The sequence below is a fragment of the Balaenoptera physalus genome, assembly GCF_965194825.1.
Source record: "Balaenoptera physalus genome assembly, chromosome: 17".
NCBI lineage: Eukaryota > Metazoa > Chordata > Mammalia > Artiodactyla > Balaenopteridae > Balaenoptera > Balaenoptera physalus.
Window position 1 is genome coordinate 85,486,937 of NC_138895.1, and position 16,649 is coordinate 85,503,585.

Genomic DNA, 16,649 nt, shown 5'->3' on the forward strand with positions numbered 1-16,649 from the left:
ACCTGGCCCGTGTTGACGTGAATGTCATCCTCTGCGCCTACAGGCAGGCAGGGGCAGCCCCTGAGGGCAGTGGGACAACACCAGGGTGTGCCTGGGTCAGATGCCCACAAGGATGGGCTGGGGCTGGGGTGGGGGCTTTCTTTGTGGAGGGCAAGCCAGGCTGAGTCGGCCTTGCAGGATGGGACCCCCGCCAGCCCCATGCCCTGGGTGGGGAACAGGGGCCCCGCCAGCCTGGGAGGGCTGCTTCGTCCACTAGGAACTGGCTGAGGCTCGAGCTGTACCCCATAGCTCCTTCACTCCCCTTCTCAGCTCCCCACCTCGAGGGCCGGGAGAGAAAGGAGCCCCCAGAGACAGGCCAGGGAGGCCCTGCCCACTGAGCCTGCAGGGCCCGGGCAATAGGGGGCCAGGCCGGCAGGGGCTGCTCTGAGCACGGGGGTGGGCCTGGCTGCGGGGGCGAAGCAAACAGTTCTTTGGTATTGAAGCAACGAGAAACTATTGCAGAAGAGCCTTGTCTCCTAAGCAGGGGCCGGAGCTCTCCCTTTCCCAGTAGGTCCCAGGGTCCCGGGATCCCCAGGCAGGGCTCCTTCCCCCTGTGAGGCCTGCACTTGGGCCCGCTCACCGCAGCTCTGGGGCAGGACTGCAGGACCTCGGGGGGCCCACCTTCCTCGGGTGAGAAACCACACTGCCCAGCGCTGACTTCCACGCAGAGCCCTGGATGCAGGGCCAGCAGCTGGTCCCTGAGAGCAGCATGGGGGCAGCTGGACCACTCAGACCCTCACACAGCCAGGACTGCTCACCGCTGGCAGACCCCAGGACTCTCCTCACAGCCTGGGGACACTGAGTCCTTAAGGCTGAATACAGAAGATAGATTCTCTCTTGCCCAATTTGCATAACTTGTAGAAGAGCCTGTAAAGGGTTTAATTTTTTCCCTGGGAAGAGAGAGAAAATTACCCTGCATTCCGAAACGTCTGCTGAGCCCTGGTGGCCAAGTCCTGCCTCCCTGGAGCGGCTGGGGGTGGGATGTGCTGGAGCTAGTGAGAGCCCCGACCCCGCCCGTTCCCCTGCCCAGGCCTGTGACAGAGGGGGCAGCGACTCCAAGTCTCTCCTGGGGTGGGGCACGTGAAGGCGCAGTCACAGGGACGGGCGGGCTCTGACCCTTGGCCAAACCGAAGACCCCATTCTGTCCAATTACAGCCACGCCTTCCCCTCGAACAAAACAGAAAGTAGGAAACAAGGGTGCCTTTTTAATTGCAATCAAATATGCCGTCTGAGGTCAGCGCCCCCGAGCCCGGCCCAGGGGCCGTGCGCAGCCCCATGTGCGGCCCAGAGCAGGCGTGTGGCCCGCTGCGCGGTAGGGGCCGGGCCCAGGCTGCCGTGCTGCGCCGCGCCCCCTGGGTCCCCGAGCAGCGTCTCCTCTGCGGTGGCCCGGCCTCCAGCGCCCGGGACAGGGGAGGTGGGGCAGAGGGCGAGGGGGGCGCTCCCGCCTTCGCACACGCATGCAGACGTCCCAGTGTTCGCTTCTGTTCCTCTTCCTTCTTGGCTGAGATGGGCGATGGCGCCGTGAAGCCGCTGCCGGGCAGGCGTGGGCAGTGCCTCGGGGCTGCCTACTTCTGTATCTGGAACAGGAAGAGCCGCAGGTTGATGTTCTTGGCGGCCAGCAGCTTGTTGCACTCCACGGAGTCGACGATGGGCAGCGGCACGTAGTCCGTCTCGTTGCTCTCATTGGTGAAGACAAAGTGGTAGATGACAGGACTGATCTTCACGTCGTCGTACGGGCCCTTGAGCAGCAGGAAAGAGCACTCCAGGGGCGCCGTTACCTTGCTCTTGAGGAGGAGCTGGAAGGACAGCGTGCGCTTGCACGACAGGTTGGGGTTGCGCTCTGAGTCGTTCACGCGCGCCTTCAGGACCCACGTCTGGTTCAGCACCGTGAACCGCGGCGTCTCATAGTACAGGCGCGTGATGAAGTCGTCCGTGCGGTACGGCCGGAACTGGACCTCTGTGGAGACAGACAGGCCGGGGAGCCGGTGGTCAGAGCAGGCAGGGCCAGGGGCAGCGCCTTCCCAGCCGGCCGAGGACACGGGCTCGGCCAGGGAGGAAGGCAACTTACCAGGACACAGCGGGCTCTACTTGTCACAAGGCAAATCAAATGCAATTATGGCAAACGGAGGCGCACGCAAGCTTTGGGGAAACAACTACGAACAGAAGTGACACGCGTTAGCGGCAGGGAGTCCAGAGGCTGCGAAAGGTGAACGGCCAGCCCCGCCTGACCCCCAGGTCAGGTGAGGCCTCCCTCCTCACCCTTCCCCAGGGCCCAGCAGAGGGAGAGGCCCCGCCCAGGGGGCCGGGGTAAGCAGACACACAGACAGGATGCAGTTCTGTGAACAAGTGTACTTTATTGGTTCCGATACAGAGCTGCCGGAAAAGCCGGCGGCCGGGCTGGCGTGTTGGGCCTCGAGGCGGAGTGCCATCGCGTGGCTGGTGCTGGGCTCTGCTGGCCGGCCGAAGGGCCCATCGGTCAGTGGGCGACTGCCATCACACAGTTCTCTCAGCAGAGCCCGTGGCCCACGGCTGGCGAGTCCCTCCACAGAGGTGGCCAATCCTCCCTGCCCGGCCACGGCTGCAGTCACGACGCCTCGGTCCACCCAGACTCTCCAGGCCTGGCCTGGACTGTTTGTGACACAGTGCCCACCGGGGCAGCTGAGGCTACGACTAACCAGCGGCCGTGGTCTTCTTCTGCTGAGACCCCGGCCCTCGGCCTTCTGGGCCTCCACAGGCCTACACCTAGCCAGGTCCAGTCCAGGCAGCACGGTCTGACTGGCTGCCTGTGACTGCCCTCGGCGCTCTGGGCCAGCCGCCTGGCGTGGGCCGGGCAGTATAGGGCCAGAGTACCCCCAGCAGCTCCAGTGACAGCAGGGGCTTCTTGCTATTGTGTGTGTCTAGACCAGGCTCTGGCCTGACTTCTGCTCCCCAGAGTGTCCAGAGGCAGTGGCGGTGGCCAGGAGAGCCCAGGAGATCCAGCGGGCCTGAGTGCAGTCCAGCCTGCCCATCCCTGGGCATCCACTCCCAGCTCTGCAGCTTGAGTCAGGCACCCTCAGCTCGTTCTGGAGCCCCGGCCCTGACCATCTTCTCGCTGGCCTCAGGAAGCCCGTGGCCACTGCAGTAACCGCCTGCAGGTAGGACCTGACATGACGAGTGCTCTTCTTGCCCCTGGCTCCGCAGGGCAGGCCCTCAGCTCCCAGACCCCCCGCCAAGACACACCCACCTTCCGGTTAGACCCCAACTGTCCCAAGGTTGTGCAGCCCCACGCGGTGAGGACACCACTTTGCTGGGGTAGCAGGGCCGGGGTGGGGAGGACGGGTGGGAAGGGCCTCTGTGAGAGCCATGCAGGTGCCTCCAGGGTCCTGCCCGGCCCCTCTTCTCCCTTAGATGTCCTCCCATTCACCAGGAGCTTGTCCAGAGCCTGGCCATCTGGTGCAGCCTGTGCCACTGCCCAGACCCCATGGCTCCCCCGGCTCCCAGCCGCCGGCCCCACCCCCAGCCTGTGTGGCATGCAGCGGTCAGCAGGGCGCCTCACCTGTGTAGCCGATCTTCTCGAAGCTGAGCAGGCTGAAGATGCTGTTGTAGAGCTGCATCTCCTTGCGGTGGCTCTGGTCCATCTCGTCCAGGATCTCCATCAGCTCATTGCCCGTCTTGGTTGGGTGGGCACACGCGGCCTCGTGCACTGTCAGCTCGTGGAAAGGGCCGTGCCATGGGCAGCCGATACGCTTGTACTTGCACTGCGTCACCCTGGGGAGGAGGCGAGCACTGCGGTCACACCCGCGCCCCGTAGAAGGTGGCTGTGCCAGTGGGCCTCCAACCAGCCCTGCTCACACAAACCACTCCCTGAAGGACATATTCCCCACATGCCGGCCCTCAGGAAGGGGTCAGAGTGCGTGAGAGCCTGAGAAGGAGCAGGGCATGTGTGAGCTGTGCGTATGCATACCCCCTACACCCACTACCACGGGGCCTCTCTCCACAACGGTCCTGGGCCCCGCGTGGCTTCACTCCAGGGGAGGCTCGGCAGCCTGGCCCCCTGGAGGGGGGGGATTGGGGTGCCAGTGCCACCATCACGCTGCGCTCCCAGAGCCCCTGTGCTGGCCACACTTTCCTGGCCCAGGGACACCATGGACAGTCTCTAAGAAAGAAGGCACCACACAGCCACAAAGAACCCTGGAGGGCCAGGGTAACATTCAGACGCTTCCAGTTGCAGATCTAAGCCCCCCAGTCTGTGGAGCCTCCCGCCCACCCCCTCCATGGCCTGGGCCCTGAGCAGCTTTGCACTGACCCGGCCCTGTGAGGTCGCCGCCGGGCGGCGTGTGTGGAGCCAAGCCCCCGGCAGGCAGGCCAGCCAGCCCAGGTGCTTACCTGTCCTGGCACTCTTCTTTCTGGTGCCTCTCCAGGAGGGAGCGGGGGAACTGGCACAGGCAGAAGCCACACTCAGAGGGCAGCTCGCTCACGGCCTTCTCCACGGCCAGGTTGCGGCAGCAGAGGCTCTTACTGATCTCGCAACGACAGTTGGGGCACGTGGCTTGCTCCTCCTTCAGCCGGGCATCTGCTAGTAGGTGGATAAAACAGCCAGCGCACATCAAGTGACCATTAGTACACTGCGGAGAAGGAAAGGGAGATGAAGCTCACGGACCTGCGGGACCGCGCAGACGCGCGCCCGCCCCACTGCCGGCCCCTCCCAGGGGCTGCGGTGCAGGGGCCGTGGGCAGGCTGCTGCCCGACAAGCACAGGCTGCCACTCCCACTCCCGAGGGAGGGCCAGGCTGTCCTCCCGGAGCCCCGTGCACGCGGCCAGCAGGGTCCCCATGGAGAGGGCGGGTCTCGAGGTGGCCCTCATTGGCAGCAGAGGTTCGGGCTCTTCACTGTGGTGGCCCGCCAGCGGGCACTGGGTGGGCCACACGGGGGCTTTTCCCATCCAGGGGCTGGAGACTGTCCCCAAAGTCCACCACAGGGCCTGATTCAGGGACGCCCACGGAACGCGGGCTCTCGGCCAGCTGCCCACGCCGAGGCAGCTGCACCCTCAGCCTGGCCCTGCCACTCCAGCCTCCTGGGCCTGCACAGGTGAGGAGGCAGCTGCCACCCTCCCAGTGGGGCTGGCTACCTGGAGGGGACCTTCCCAAGGGCCGGTGGCACAGAGCCGTGGCGGGCGGGGAGGCCCACTTGGCCCAGGACGGGGCACGTGGGCAGTGTGCGTCCGCAGGAGCGTTGCTGGCTTTGGGCCTAGGAGCCAGGCCCCTCCCTGGCTGAGTCTGCGGATCCAAGGCGCAGACGATGCCGTCGGCGACCTGCCCCTCCCTGCCGGGGGTCCTGGCGTGTGAACAGTGGGCTGCCGGCTCAGCTACCTCGGCTCCATCACCGGCTCCACACACCTCCTGAGCACCCACTTGGTGCCCTTGAGACACACGGCAGGCTATGGGCCTGGGCCTGCAGGGGCTCACGGGGTTGGGGGAGGAGAGGCCCACACGGGAACCAGAGGTGCAAGAGCAGACAAGCTGTGTCCTCCAGGGCAGACACGGCAGTCTTGGAGCCCGGGGAACACTGGTGAGAGTGTGGGCCCCCTCACCCGAGGGCACCTATCTCCATTGGGAGACGCCCAGTAGCTGAGGGCAAGTGGGCAGGCAGTGCTTCCACAGGCTTCCTTGGGGCCCAGGACCCTTTTGCGACTGGGATCCAGTGTGGTAGAGGGACTCACAGGGCCACTGCCAAGCCACGCCTGCACACGATGGGGTCCTCGGTAAACACCAGGGGTCCGTGCACCCTGAGCTGAGGGCTGCAAGAGGCTGAGTGAGCTCTCAGCGCCTGTGGGTCATGCCTGGGGTCCAGTGAGCGATGGGACCTATGTGCTGAGGACCGATGCGGGGGCCGGGGACAAAGGCCTCAGTCACAGGATCCAGGTCCACACAAACACCCTAGATCAGCTGCACTCAAATCTCAATTTCTAAGTCAGGTCAAAAGTTAAGATGTGCGAGACGAGGAGGGGGCTGGCAGGGGCCGGCCAGCGCCTTCTCTGGACACACAGCCTGGCTGGGGGTTGTGGAGCGAGGCTGGTCCCGAGAGCGGCCAGGGAGGAAAAGCAGTCTGACCCGTCCACCGCCCGGGGTCAGTGGAGAAGCCAGAGCCGCGATGAGTGGAGGAGAGGGTAGGGGGACACGGCACCGTAGGCTGCTGCCACCCTGTGGGAAGCTCAGACCAAGAGCCCAGGTCACACGTGTTCTCAAAGCCCCGCCAAGGGCCTGAGCCCAAGAGGGCCTGGCTTCACCGTGCCACAGCCCCAGGGAGAGGATCGCTGTGGCTTCTAGAAGGCAGAGAGGAAGCAGTACATGGCGACCTGACCACTCAGTCACGGGAGGAAGAAGCTGCAGGGCCCCCGGAAGTGAGGCCAGACAAGGAAGCACCGGGCTTGCTGAAGTCCCAGCCGCTGCCTAGCACCCCAGTGAGGAAGCCAGGAAGGCCTGGGGACCCCGCACTACTCTGTGTGGCCAGCTCTAGTTCTAGATGCCCCAAGGCAGGGCCCGAGGGCCTCAGCAGAGAGCAACAGTCACTGCTGGGCCCAACCCAGCTGGCTTCTCCTCTGTCTCCGGTGGCCCAGCCAGGGCGTGGGCCTGCAGGCGAGCGACTCGGGATGGAGTCCTGGGACTTCCTGAGGGACCCGAGGCTGCCGGCTGTGTGACTGCTCGCTCCCAGCGCCGCCCTGGAAGCCCCCTGCTCTGGAGCGGAGGGGGTGGCCTGCGCGCCCCCCGGCAGGCCTCGCCTCAGAACCTGGGGGCCGCAGGAGTTCCCAGGCTCCAGGGCCAGTCCCCACCCCACCCTCCCGGAGCCTCCAGACCCAACACAGGCTCAGGTACTAGGGCACCTGCCCTCTGTTGGGCTCTGGGGAGGCGGGGGCGCTGCCCCTGCAGCCCTAACCGCTCAGCTCCGAATCGGAACGCGGCTAACCAGCAAGGCGCTCCAAGTGCTGCCGGCCTGCCAAGGGGCAAGCCAACGGCCACACGTGGCTAGTCCCTTACCGGCCACCCAAGGGGCGCTCTCTGGGTGGACACCAGGTGGCCAGCCTTGGCCCCGGCACCTACCCAGCCCAGGCAGTCTGTCCACAGCAGGACAGTCACCATGCTCCAGAGCCCTCCCCACCAGCCAGGCTCCCCCTCGGCCTCCAGAGCGAGACCTAACTCTGCACGCAGGCCTGGCCCAGGGCCTCTGCGGTGGTCGGGCTGGACTGTACCTGCCCCAGTTTGCCCATCCAGAAGCTGGGCCCCAGAGGGCTCAGCACAGCGTTGGCCATATGCCAAGCCTCTGACAGACAGCACAAGCCAGGGCAGTCGGAGTGCCCCACGCTACGTGCCAGGGCCAAGCCCCCGAGAGCTTGGGCAGTTCCAAGGAGCAGTTCCTGCAGTGCCCAGTTTGGGCTGCCTTCCCACCACCTGCCAGGAAGACCCTAGAGACAGGGAGGGCTACGGACGGGGCTCCACGACCCAGGACCTTGTAGGGCCTCCCAGGCCCTCCCAGGACAGATGCTGGCCAGACCCCACAGGTCACCAGCAGTATGCTCTGAGGCTGGTCACATCCTTCTCTGGGCCTCAATTTTCTCCGGCACAAAAGACAACAAGGGGCGGGGAGGTACTTCCCTGATAACACAGTGGGTAAGACTCCGTGCTCCCAATGCAGGGAGCCTGGGTCAGGGAACTAGATCCCACATGCATGCTGCAACTAAGAGTTCGCATGCCACAGCAAAGGAGACCGCGAGCCGCAACTAAGGAGCCCACGTGCTTCAACTAAGGAGCCGGCGAGCCGCAACTAAGGAGCCCACAAACCACAACTAAGGAGCCCGCCTGCCACAACCAAGACCCAGCCCAACCAAATTAAAAAAAAAAAAAAAAAAAAACAGACAACAAGGGGACTTCCTTGGCGGTCCGGTGGTTAAGACTCCGCGCTTCTACTGCAGGGGGCACGGGTTCCATCCCTGGTCGGGGAACTAAGATTCCGCAGGCCACGTGGCGCAGCCAAAAAAAAAGGCAACGAGGACAGGACTGGCCTTATTACGCACTGAAGAGGTAGGATAGGACCACCAGTGCGACACACAGTGGCCAAAGAACTAATGCCTGGCACCACACTCATCACCCAGCAGAACCCAGCTAGCCCCTCATGCAGCCCCTGCCCGGAAGCCTCAGGAAGGACCCCAGGCAGAAGCCTGTGATTTCCACAAAACCCCCTCTCCCTCTCTCACCCCTGGGCTCCCCAAGCCCGCCAAGTTGTGCCCCAGCCCAAGCCCCTCTGCAATGGCCCAAAAGTGGGCATTTGTCCCTGCCCCCAGGATGTCGCCCAGCAGCCCCTCCCCCTGCCTGCCCAGGGCACCCAGGCCATGCAGGCCGGGGCCTCTATCTGAACCAGCTTCCCCCTGGCGGAGCTGAAGGAACCGTCCGGACTCTTGAGGAGGAGCCCTGGCCCCTGGGCCTTGGGACAATAGCAGGTCTTAGAAAATGCCCCCCAGCTTCTGGGGGCCAAGTCCTCAATCAGCAGGCCTTTTAGGCCTGGAGTCCACAGTCCCCTCAAACCCTGGGGTGCCCCCCAAACTCCGCTCTTTACCACTAAAGGAAGGCTCAGCACCCAGACTCCTGTGAGCAGCCCAATCTCCAAAGCACAGAGGAGGGTACCCACCCCCAAAGTGCCCCTCAGCCCAGCTGGAGGCCCCCCTTCACCAGGCCCAGCAGGGTCTCACGGCACCCCACACCCCTGCACACTCGGCCTGAGGTTTCCTTGACCTCTTTCATCAAGGGGCCTGGAAGGGACCATGCAGGGTCTGAGACACACAACTGTCTCAGGGGAAGCCAGGGCTACAACCTTCCACCAGGTTTTGGGTTTGAAGTTTTGGGCCAGCAGTTCCTGATGTCACAGCACCCCGAGACCCGGGGACTTGGGTGGGGATCAGTCAAACCTGCAGTCAGGCTCTTGCTCAGAACCCGAGTGCTGCCTGGATCAAAAGGTAACTCAAATGGCAAACGACCACTACAAAGAGCACAATTTCTCATCTCGTCAGAGTCCAGAAACTTGCTCTTCTCTCTGCCCTTGTCTTGGATAGCTATGCAGACATATTTTCAAAGCTTTTTTCTCAAAGCATGAGCCAGCCATAGTCTTGGAGCTGGGGAAGAGGATCTCAGGCCATGTGGGTGGGCAGCCCCATTAGAGATTCCTTAAACATCACCTTGCACAGAGTCTGCAGCACCAGGCAGGTCGACAGATGCCAAGATGGCGCACTTGGAAGCTCCCCAAGGCGGGTACTCACATTGGCCAGGACACAGGCAGAGATGGAGCCACCCCTGCTTCCCGGGCCTTTTACCCACATGGCTGCCAACGAGGTAACCAAGCCAAGTGGGCTGAGCCGAGTCCTGGCGGGCACAGGAAGCGCAGCAGGACACCCTCAATCCTCCCACAGGACAGACGGCGTCAAGTGCCCAGGCAGGTGGGGTGGGACAGGCATCCTGTAGCAGGGAGAGAAGACGACCTCGGTGCAGGGGTGCTGCCTCAGTGGGGCCCACGAGGAGCAGGAGTGGGCAGGGGCAGGGACGGGAGAGGGCACCCCGGCAGCAGGGGCATGAGAGCAATGGGCTGAAGGGGCGGGGCTCAAGTCTGAGGCGGGAGCAGTGGGCAAAGGGGCCAGAAGGCCAGTTGGTACCACATACCGTGACAAAGGCCCCCTGACTACTCCTCCACCCCAGTGGGGGTCACAGGAGCTTTCCTGGCTGAGAACCAAGTTGGGGTGGGAGAGCTCTGCGGCCCCTCCCTCCAGATGTCGGTCTGAGGCTCAGGGCCTCAGCTGACATTAGCGGGGTCAGGGCCAGGCCTACCTTGTGTGAAGGGCTGGAGGAGAGTCCCAGGTGGGGTCAGGGATCAGGCTGTGGCTGCAACGATCCAGGCACCACCCACTGAGCCCGTGTTTCCCCCAAAGAAGGCAGACGACCCGGGTCACGTCGCCCTGGGGCCACAGGGCTGCATTCAGAGCAGGTGCCAGCACAGCTGCCCGTTGCCGGCTCCAACACAGAGCTCCTATGTGCACGTCACTGCTGCATCCCCGGCCCTCCTACCCCTACCTGGTTGCCCGCTGCCATGCCCACCCAGGACCCTGGAAGGCAGCTGCACACCTTGTCAGGCCAGTCACCAAGAATACACCTAACACCCACACGGAGAACATCAAAGCCAGCACCTGCCGCACCAGCTGCAGCCCTGACCCGACCTGACCTAACGCAGGTCACGGTGAGAACCATTTGCATGAGTGCCCTGGTCTGACACCAGAGCAAGAATCCCAACCCAGGTGGTGTGATGTACTGGACCCATGGCGGAGCCGACACTGTGGGGCTCAGATCAGGGAGCAGGTGACCAAGCCTAACCGTGCAGCCCGTGTCTGCTCTCACCACCACCCAGGCTTCCCCAGAGGCACGGAGGTAGGGGCTGCTGGCCGGAGAGCAAGCTCTCGAGTTACTGCGCACCCAGCCACATCCAGAGGCCCATGGAGACGCCCCTGCTGCCCCAGTGCCAGGCACAGCATGCAGGGCTCAGCATGGTCACTGGCTCTTCTCCTCACCCCAGAACTGGGTACCATCTGAAACAGCCCTCAGATGCGTAGCACTGCTGGTGCTTGCCCCGAACCACGTATCCTGGTGGGGTCAGACAAAACGTTGCCTATAGGAACAGAGAGCAAAACATACCACATGCCTGAGGCAGGTCCACCAGAGACAGCCCGTCAACGTGACTCACCAAAGAAGGCCAGCAGAAGTGGAGGGGCTGAGCCCAGGCCCAGGAGCGTTGGCGAGCAGTGGGCCCCAACCAGAGACACATAGAGCTCTGCGTCCTCATTTCAAGGCAGCGCATGTGGAACCTATGCTGTCCTTGACCAAATCATCCTGGGAGCAAACCCAGCTCTGATGCCAACCAGGCAATCGGGCGGGCCTCCAGGCCCATCTCGATCCCCCCCCACCCAAATAAATGTCCCCATCCAGGGTGGCTGTGAGGGTAATGCGGACCACTGCACGCAGCAAGGAGTCACCAAGAAGCCTTCCCTCGGGCCCCTCACACCCCAGGCTCCAGGGTGGGCACGGCTGTGCATCCATGCCCCATGGGCCCCCATCACACGGCAGGTCTTCCAGCAGCCAAAGCGAGTTCTGACCCGTGGCAGGGTTCCAGCCAACCCTTCTAGGGCCAAGGGCTCTCCCACTGATCACACGCTCTAAAGCTTTCTCCCAGCCTCTAGAGATGAGAGGGAATCAACTCCCTGCCAAGGCCCGGGTGTCGCTTGGGGAGAATGAAGGTGGGGCAGAGGGCTGGTGCCAAAACCCACAGCTGAGCACTGGTGGGCTCTCCTCACTCAGCGGGCCCGTTCCCAGGGAAGCCACTGAGCAGAGCCCACTAGGCCACGGGGAAGGCCACAGGCCAGGTGGCCCAGAGCCTTCATTCCCCATCGGAGCTGCTCAGCCACCTGCCTCCTGCCGGCCCAGAGCTCAGCTCCCAGCACGGTGCGGGCCGGTTTGAAGCAGCCAGGCTCAGAGGCCCGGTCACCAGCGGCTCCGGCCAGAGGCAGAAATGCAGCTCTCTGTGCTGAGTGGACCCAGAGCTGGCACCACATGGCCTGTTTTCATGCCAGGTCCATCTCCAGCCCACTCACACGAGGAGAGATGAGGCACCCTCTAATCCCCCTGGGACCCCCCCCCCCCCATTGGCTTGGCTTCCTAGACTCTCACTCAAGGCCCAAGGAAGAAAGAGTGCTTTTGGGAGGATCAAAAGGTCGTAGGCAAGCAAAAAAGGCCAGAGAAAGGACAAGTCCTGAGGTGCACCCCCAAGGCTGAGGCGGTTATGAGAAGCGCTACCCCAATTTGCACTGGGCCAGGAGGCCTGTGGTACTCCTGAGCTAGGGCCTCTGGCCAGGAGCTTCCCAAAGCCCAGGAGCGTGGGTTGAAAGCCAGTGTCCTCTCCCCAAGGAACTCAACCCACTTCCCCACCAATGCCTCTTCTCTCTCCATCACCCAGGCACACTGGGATCCTCCAAAGCAAACTCACGCCAGAGCAGGAAGGACCTGGAGATCCAGAGGCTGGGGAAATGGCAATTCAGACTAGCCTGCACTGTTTACTACAAAAATGGCCCTCGCACCACAGCCCTCACTCTGAGCGTAAGCAGGGGGATGAGGCCCCATCGGCCACGTCCAGCTCCTGTAAATGCAAACAAAGGTGACAGGGTACCTGTTTCATTCCTCAAAGGGGCTGGGGGTGTGGGGGTAATCAGAGATGGGGGTTGACGTGGAGAGACACACAATGGAGAAAGCAAAACGCTGCGCAGTGACCCTGGGACCAGAGTGTGACCCTGCTGCTACGGGGTGCACGAGTGAGAACCCCTGGGCTAAGTACCCTCTCTGGCAGCCCTGAGCGGGTTAAGGACTCTGAGTCCAGCCACCAGGCTGGCTCTTCAGACAGAAGGGAAGTGGACAGACCTCCTGGAGCACCAGTAGCCTAGGAAGCCAGGCCTGGTGTGGGTGAGGTGGGATGTGGTAGGAGCCCAGCCTGAGGCACAGCATGTCCAGAAGGCACTGGATTGGGCTGGGGCAGGGGCTGGGGCTGGAGAAGAGACCCAGGCTGTGGGGCTTGATGTGGGCAGTTCATCCGGACCAGGAATGAGGGGAAGGGGTGGGGGAAGGCAAAGAGGTGAGCCCCTCCCTTCTCAACTTTCTTCCCAAAAAGAAGTGACAAGGGAAGGGGATTCTTCCACACCAAAGGGTAAAGGGATACAGGATGAGCAGGAGAACAGGTTTGGGGGGGTGTGTCTGCAAAAGAACTGAGCAGAAGCACTTGAGGAAGAGCAAAGACCAGGGACTCCCGGAGCCCAGGGAGCTCAGGGCTGCGCGGAGCAGGCTCAGAAGTGGGGAGGAGCACGGGCATCTGTCGCCAGCTTTCTCTGGGGTCAGCTTGAGGGTGGGCTGAGGAGTGCTGAGAAAGGGGCAACAGGGGAACCTGGAAAGAAAAGGGGCGTCCAAGTGGGAGACAGGAGATTCCCATCAGGAAATAAGGGCAGTCACAACGAGAGAAAAAAGGAGGTTCAGAGCAGGAAACAGGAAAGTTCCCAGAGAACGAGAATGAGGAGCTTCCGAACAGGCGCCAGAGTCCCACCTCTGGGCCCCAGGGCTCTGGCCTGGCCTCCGAGGAGACGCGGTGCCGGGGGGCCGGCCGCGGCGGGGCTGGAGCCGAGCCGGGTCTGGCCGGCGGCCCTACCTGGTACACGGAGGCCTTGGGCAGGTCCAGGCAGACCGTGCAGCACAGAACCGAGTAGAGCCGCTCCTCCAGCTTCCCGCTGCCCGCCGCCGCCGCCGCCGCCGCCGCCTCGGCCGTCTCGGCCGCCCGTAGCCGCTTCTTGGGCGGCGCATCGGGGTCGCCCGCCGCCTCCTGCAACTGCCGGGCGCTGGCCAGGCCCGCCTCGTCTGGGACCCCGGGCCCCGCCGCCTCGCCCAGCGCCGCCGCCGGCCCCGCAGACGCTCCGGCCCCGGCCCCGACCCCGGCCCCGGCCGGCACGGCACCGGCAGGCCCCGCGGCCGGGCCGCCCCCGCCGGCCTCCTCGGCGCCGGACATCGCGGCCGGCCGGCCCGGCGGGCGGGTGCCGGCGCGCTCCCGCGGCTGGAGGTTAGGGGCGCCGCGCACTCCCTCCGCCCTCTCGCCGCCGCCGCCGCCGCGACCCCGCAGCCCCGCTCCCTGCGCCGCCGCCTCAGTGGGTTCGGCCCGCGCGTCGCCCCGCAGCCGCCGCGGCCACCGACCCCGGCGCGGCCGCCATCTTTGTTTTCCCTGTGCGATCCCCCCTGCCGCCGCCTACGCCCCCTTGTTCTCTCAATCACGTGAGCCGAGCGAGGCCAATGGGAGGGCCGTTCGGGGAGACAGCGCGACGGCCAGAACCAATGGGCGCGCGAGAGCCCGCCCCTGCATAAGGTGGGCGGGGCCCCGGCGACCCGCTGAGGGGCGATCTTTGGGGCCCGAATAGTCCTGGCGTCAGGGGTGAGCGCGGGGCTTCCCGCCAGTCCGGCCCGCGACCACACGCCTTGGGTGCCCCGGAACGGAGGGCAACCTTGGACCCCCACGTCCAGATGTGCCTGCGCCTTTGTCCCCGGACACCCAGGCTAGCGTGCGCGGGGCTCTGGCTTGGCTGGCCGGAGCGAGAAACTGCCGGCCACCTCTCCCTCCTGTGCGGGAAGAGATGTGCTTCCACAGGACGCGAGTGCAGGCACTCCCCAAGGGAGGACTCTGGACCCGGAATCTAACCCACTGCTCTGCCCAATCCCGTTTCATAACCCTGGGGTTGGGAGCTGAAGAGGGGTCCGCTGAGGAAAACGAGGGTCTTAGGAAATCAGGACTTGCCTCGCACAGGCCGGTGGGCAAACGGGTAGAGGTCGAGTCAGCCCTGGGAGGGGATGTACATTTCCGGGAACAGCTGTGGTACGGCCCTCCCCTGCCCCCACACCAGCCGGCGGCCGGTTAAGGTCACTGCCCCATAGGGCCACCAGCCAGACCTTGCAAGGATATTCAGAACTCCACCGTGTTCCAGGAGAGCAAGGGCTCCTGTATCTTCTCAGTCCAGGGGCCCTCCTGACAAAGGTGCCGGCAGGCCAAGTTGAGTGAGGCCCCCAGGGTTGGTTCCAGCGCATTGCCTTCCTTTGCTCAGGGAAACCAGTTGCTGCCCTGGGAGCCTCAGAAAGCTCACTGGAGGACCTCTCAATCCGACTCAAGAATAGGCAGAGTCCATATTCCTGCTAAATCCCTAAGGTTTATTGGAGACCAAGCCTCTCTCTGGATCCACAACTATGGCCTGCCCAGAATCAGGCCCCAAAACATGCCCGGGACCCAGTCCCCCTCATTTTGGTCTAGGCAAGTCTTCACACTGCGCTAGAGAAGGAGATAGTGCCCAGACTCTGCCCCCTGACCAGTCACTCTGCCGCAAGCTGGCTTCGGTGGAAGGAGAGTCTCTCCCTAGAGGAGGAGGCCCTAGGAGCAGGCCTATGAGGGGAAGGTGATAGCCAGGGCAGAAGCCTCGCCTTGCCGTCCCCAACCATCACCCCCACTGCAGGCGCTGTGTGTGCAGGGCCCGGTGGTAGGCCCAGCTGCCTCCGGCCAGGGCCCAGCGACAGACGTCCTCCTTCGGCAGCAGCAGCAGTCTGTCCTCCTCCAGCCGGCTCAGGAGGCCTGCGGCGCCGAGCATCACCCCCCCCCACATTCCATAAGTGTTGGTCGTGAAAACAGCCACAATGAGGATGGTCACTGCGACCACCAGCACCACTGCCTGCCCAGCCACAGAGCGGCCCTCAGCACCAAGGTGCTCACCAGCCACTGCCAGCACCATGCCTCCTCCCAGGAGCAGGTTGGCGGAAGAGCAGTCCCCATTCACCCAGTGGAAATCGAAGGCCAGGAGAGGCAGGCCAATGACAGTGGCCACCCAGGCTCCAGCAAGACAGTCTTCATCTGTGCCCAGCCCTGGGGCCAGCATGGTGGCAGCAGCCAGGGCCTGGAGCAGGAAGCCAGCAGCGGCCCCTCGATTTGCCTGTCAACACAGGGAAGGGAGATGTGGGAAAAAGAGGCCAGGACCTCCCTTTAAACAGGGAAGGGTCTGAAGGTCTCACAGAAGTCGGGCCCCCACACTTACCTCCCACCACCCTCTAGGGATTTGGGAGTGGGCTACGCCCCTGCCCGGCCCCAGCGTACTCACCTGGGCAGTGCTCAGGGCTGCATGCAGAGACACTGATCCCAGCGCCAGGTGGGACAGGGCGGAGCTCCACTCGCGCCCTGGCCTGGGGGCCATGACACCTCGGGCGGTAGTGAGTTTGAGGGAATGGGAAAGGGATCCTCAACTTTGGAGAAGAACGTAGAAGCCGGCAACAGGGGGCCCTAGGGGTGTCTCTCCAGAATTCCCAGGTTCCAGAACCCCATTTCTAAATATTGTTATGGGCTCATCCGAAACTCGCAGGAGCCCTGAGGCCACTGGACACAACGTTGGGGAAGAAGAACCTAAATCCGCCGGGAAAAGACGGTGCGGGGCCTGGACTGGGTGGGCGTTAGCTCTGGCGTCCTGGAACCCAAGTCGGCGCAGGGCCTGGGGGAGAGGGGCGCAGGGCCCTGCGCTCGGGGAGGCGCCGTCCTCGGAACCCGGCCCGGAAAGAGCGACGGCGCAGGCACTCAGAGACCGCTGAGCTGGGCGACCCCGGCGCAGCGGCGAGCGAGAGACCCAAATCAGCCCACCGCGCCGCCCTCTGGCTGCCGCTCCGCCTCCCGCGCCGGGTGTGCGACGGTCCCGCGCCAACCAACGAGAGGAGCGGAGGCTAGAGCGGCCGGGGGGGGGGGCGGGGCCGGGGCGTCGCGGGCGTGGAGGAGAGCAAGACTGGGTTGTAAGAGTGGGCGGGGCTAGGAGGAGGGGGTCTCTGCTTGGTAATGGACGCACACGCCCGCTGGTTTGGGGGGAGGGAAGGGGCTCAAGGAAGGAGCCATGAGGGGAGGGGCAGTGAGAGGTGGGGTCGAAGGAAGGGGCGGGGCGGGGGTTGGAGGAAGGGGCGGGGCGGGGTTGGAGGAAGGGGCGATGAGGGGAAGGGCCGAGGAAAG

At 64.2% G+C, this 16,649-nt stretch overlaps 2 protein-coding genes across 7 annotated transcripts; both read right to left on the reverse strand.

Annotated features, from left to right (window-relative positions):
* Positions 1 to 1,224: 1,224 nt before the first annotated feature.
* LOC309646854 (zinc finger TRAF-type-containing protein 1) lies at positions 1,225 to 13,819 on the reverse strand. 6 transcript variants are annotated; one of them, XM_082433534.1, is made up of 5 exons: positions 9,884 to 10,782; positions 9,380 to 9,517; positions 4,405 to 4,643; positions 3,575 to 3,786; positions 1,225 to 1,996 (listed from the first exon to the last, which is right to left on the reverse strand). In XM_082433534.1, the coding sequence occupies exons 3-5, from the start codon at positions 4,623 to 4,625 to the stop codon at positions 1,605 to 1,607; spliced, it is 825 nt and encodes a 274-aa protein (XP_082289660.1). In that variant the 5' UTR covers positions 4,626 to 4,643; positions 9,380 to 9,517; positions 9,884 to 10,782; the 3' UTR covers positions 1,225 to 1,604. The 6 variants fall into 6 exon arrangements, with proteins under 6 accessions (XP_082289660.1, XP_082289658.1, XP_082289659.1 ...); XM_082433532.1 differs by lacking the exons at positions 9,380 to 9,517; positions 9,884 to 10,782 and adding an exon at positions 13,290 to 13,819; XM_082433533.1 differs by lacking the exons at positions 9,380 to 9,517; positions 9,884 to 10,782 and adding an exon at positions 10,791 to 11,708.
* A 987-nt stretch (positions 13,820 to 14,806) lies between these two features.
* TMEM276 (transmembrane protein 276) lies at positions 14,807 to 16,370 on the reverse strand. The gene is made up of 2 exons (XM_082433538.1): positions 15,763 to 16,370; positions 14,807 to 15,597 (listed from the first exon to the last, which is right to left on the reverse strand). The coding sequence occupies exons 1-2, from the start codon at positions 15,853 to 15,855 to the stop codon at positions 15,112 to 15,114; spliced, it is 579 nt and encodes a 192-aa protein (XP_082289664.1). The 5' UTR covers positions 15,856 to 16,370; the 3' UTR covers positions 14,807 to 15,111.
* Between the last annotated feature and the right edge of the window lie 279 nt (positions 16,371 to 16,649).

What these genes read in the sequence shown, in the direction of transcription:
- LOC309646854 (XM_082433532.1), bottom strand. Translation starts at nt 13,643, where the DNA reads ATGTCCGGCGCCGAGGAGGCCGGCGGGGGCGGCCCGGCCGCGGGGCCT. An exon ending in CCAAGGCCTCCGTGTACCAG is followed by an intron (nt 4,644 to 13,289) that starts GTAGGGCCGCCG and finishes CCTTCTCCGCAG; the next exon opens with TGTACTAATGGTCACTTGAT. An exon ending in AAAGAAGAGTGCCAGGACAG is followed by an intron (nt 3,787 to 4,404) that starts GTAAGCACCTGG and finishes CCTCCTCCCCAG; the next exon opens with GGTGACGCAGTGCAAGTACA.
- TMEM276 (XM_082433538.1), bottom strand. Translation starts at nt 15,855, where the DNA reads ATGGCCCCCAGGCCAGGGCGCGAGTGGAGCTCCGCCCTGTCCCACCTG. An exon ending in CAGCCCTGAGCACTGCCCAG is followed by an intron (nt 15,598 to 15,762) that starts GTGAGTACGCTG and finishes CTGTGTTGACAG; the next exon opens with GCAAATCGAGGGGCCGCTGC.